General features: G+C 48.3%; 2 protein-coding genes across 2 annotated transcripts in view; both read right to left on the bottom strand.

Moving 5' to 3' along the window:
• Positions 1–14: 14 nt before the first annotated feature.
• Positions 15–2,303, bottom strand: LOC107579101 (rootletin-like). Its single transcript, XM_016264973.1, has 7 exons — positions 2,105–2,303; positions 1,846–2,028; positions 1,624–1,768; positions 932–1,078; positions 509–739; positions 229–422; positions 15–150 (listed from the first exon to the last, which is right to left on the bottom strand). Exons 2-7 carry the CDS (start codon positions 1,980–1,982, stop codon positions 15–17), a joined length of 990 nt encoding a protein of 329 aa, XP_016120459.1. The 5' UTR covers positions 1,983–2,028; positions 2,105–2,303.
• A 35-nt stretch (positions 2,304–2,338) lies between these two features.
• LOC107579100 (myosin-9-like) overlaps positions 2,339–2,382 on the bottom strand; it is a 3,113-nt gene continuing 3,069 nt past the window's right edge. The window contains exon 4 of the mRNA XM_016264972.1: positions 2,339–2,356. Coding sequence (XP_016120458.1) covers positions 2,339–2,356 — 18 coding nt within the window. The remainder of the gene's footprint in view (positions 2,357–2,382) is intronic.

The raw sequence follows: 2,382 nt of genomic DNA, 5'->3' as shown, positions 1-2,382 counted from the left end.
CACCCGTCTCTCTCTCAATTACCCATCATGCTGTCAGTGCGCAGTCTCAGGTTTTGGTTCTCTGACTCCAGCTGTTCGCATCGACACTCGATCTGATTTATCTGCTGCTGCAGCTCGAACAGACTCGTCTCCAGACTCTCCCGTTCCATCCTGCACACACTCAGTTAATGAAACACACATGCATATATTAACACACTAACATCATGACACATACATGTTCGGTCTCACCTGAAGGCGGCGAGTTCCTCCGTCAGGGCGGCATTCTCTCTCTCTGACGCCGTCAGCTGAACCAGAAGCCCCGCCCTCTCTCGCACTAGCTCCGCTCGCCCACACACCGCCTCCTCGAGAGCGGCGCTCTGCCTGTCTCCTTCACCGCGGACAGAAGCGAGCTCCGCCTCCAAACCACCCACCTCACCAATCAGCTGTTTGATTGACAGCAGCACATCAGAAACAGTTTATAAGGCACTGAGGGACAGATGGAGAGAGAGAGAGTGAGAGAGACTGTCACCTGTGTGATTCTGTCCTGGAGTTTGGCTCTGTCTGCCTGCAGCGACTGAAGCTCCGCCTCCAACCCCGCCCTGGCCAGCTCAGACTCCTGCAGTGATTGGTGGAGAGCAAGACGGAGAGAGTCCAGCTCCAGTCGGTCCTGCTCGGAGCGGACCAGCTCATCTCTGATGGTCAGTTTCTCTTGTTCTGCTTCTCTTCGCTGAGACAGCAATGCATTCTTTTCCTCCTCCAGCTGTCACTCATTAAGTAGACCAATATCGTTGGTTAATTTGTCACTGAAACACCTTTACTCTCTATAAATACTATACAAATAATATTAACCAGTAATATGATCCAAACAAACCCTGACAAAAATCACTTCATGTTTAGTATACTGTGAAACTTCAGTTAAATGTACGTGTGCATAATTGTGTGAGTCTGGTACCTGTATGATGAGGCTGTTGAGGTCAGATTTGTCCTGCGCGAGACTCTCGTTAATGCCGCTCATCTTTGCGAGAGAATCTCTGAGTGACGACTCCTCCGAGTTAAGCTTGGTGAGCACTAGAGAGAGTTCAGCATGACTGCTCCCGCTCTGCACACACACACGTCAATCACCACATATGAAGTATGCATACTAGAGAATATTTGGGGAAAACTAATTCGGACTAAAATTGAGCCAAGTTTGCTCCTCCTATAATACGACTATATCATGACATTAATAATCATAATAATAATAATAATTATTATTATTGTGTTTTTATATTGCTAAATAAAAATTGTACACAAATTAAGAAATATTACTATTATATACATACTGCAGAGTAGGGCTGCATGATCTGGGCGAAATAATAATTGTGATTTTTCTGATAAAAATTTTAAATGCAACTTAAACAAGAGGTTCGTTGTGCTTGTTTGTAGCCAAATCACAAAAAATACAAAATAATAATTATAATTACTTTTATTATGCTTATAATCACTAAATAAAAATATTACACTAAAGTAAGTAAAGTAATAACAATAAAATATTATAACAATTCAATGCATTTATATAGTGCTTTTCTCAACATTCAGTATTATGTTGGTAACTAAGGAACTTGTGACCATAGTTGGCGAACAATGCTTTTGTGTGTGTCTGACCCTGTTGAGCGCCTCGCTCAGCTGTCTGTTCTCAGCCTGCATCAGCTGTCGGTCTGTCGCCCCCTGCTGGATAGATTCCCTCAGCGCCGCCAGTTCAGCGCGCAGTGAAGACGTGCGACGCTCGGACTCCTCCCACAGCTGCTGACTGACACACACTCACACACGTCAGTAACACGTCACACACTCGCGCTTCGCTCAAACACAAACACGCGTCAGACTCACAGTCTGTCCGTCTCTGATCGGGCTCGGTCTCTCTCCAGCGCGGTGGTGTCTCTCTCTTCTCGCTCGTGTTCGCGCTCTCTCTGCGCAGACGTGATGGCCAGCTGCAGCCTGTCACACTCCAGCTGCAGCACCTGCATTTGCGTCTGCGAACCCTGCGCAGTCTTATCCGCCGTGTCCTTCTCACTGACAGAGAGACAGACAGGTCCGGTCACTGGTCACATGACTCAGGTTGATTGACAGGTCGTGTGACGTGTCTCACCTGCTCAGCGTGTCTCTCTCCTGTCTCAGTCGGTCTCGATCTCTCACAGCGGTCTCTCTCTCTCTCTGAGCCTCGTCTCTCTCGCCCTGCAGCGTCTGCACACGGAGCTCCGCCTCCCGTCGGCCTGACTCCGCCTCCCCCTGCTGCCTGCGCAGCTGCTGCACTGAAGACTGCGCAGACTGCAGACGCTCTCGCAGCTCCTGCGCACAAACACACACTGTGATAGACAGCGGATCACAGAGCGTATACTGTCTCTGTGTGTGTGTGTGTGTGTGTGT

The sequence above is a fragment of the Sinocyclocheilus grahami genome, unplaced genomic scaffold (assembly GCF_001515645.1).
Source record: "Sinocyclocheilus grahami isolate Dianchi unplaced genomic scaffold, SAMN03320097.WGS_v1.1 scaffold14140.1, whole genome shotgun sequence".
Lineage (NCBI taxonomy): Eukaryota > Metazoa > Chordata > Actinopteri > Cypriniformes > Cyprinidae > Sinocyclocheilus > Sinocyclocheilus grahami.
Note: the sequence above shows the minus strand (reverse complement) of the source record. Positions and strands in the feature narration are given on the sequence as shown.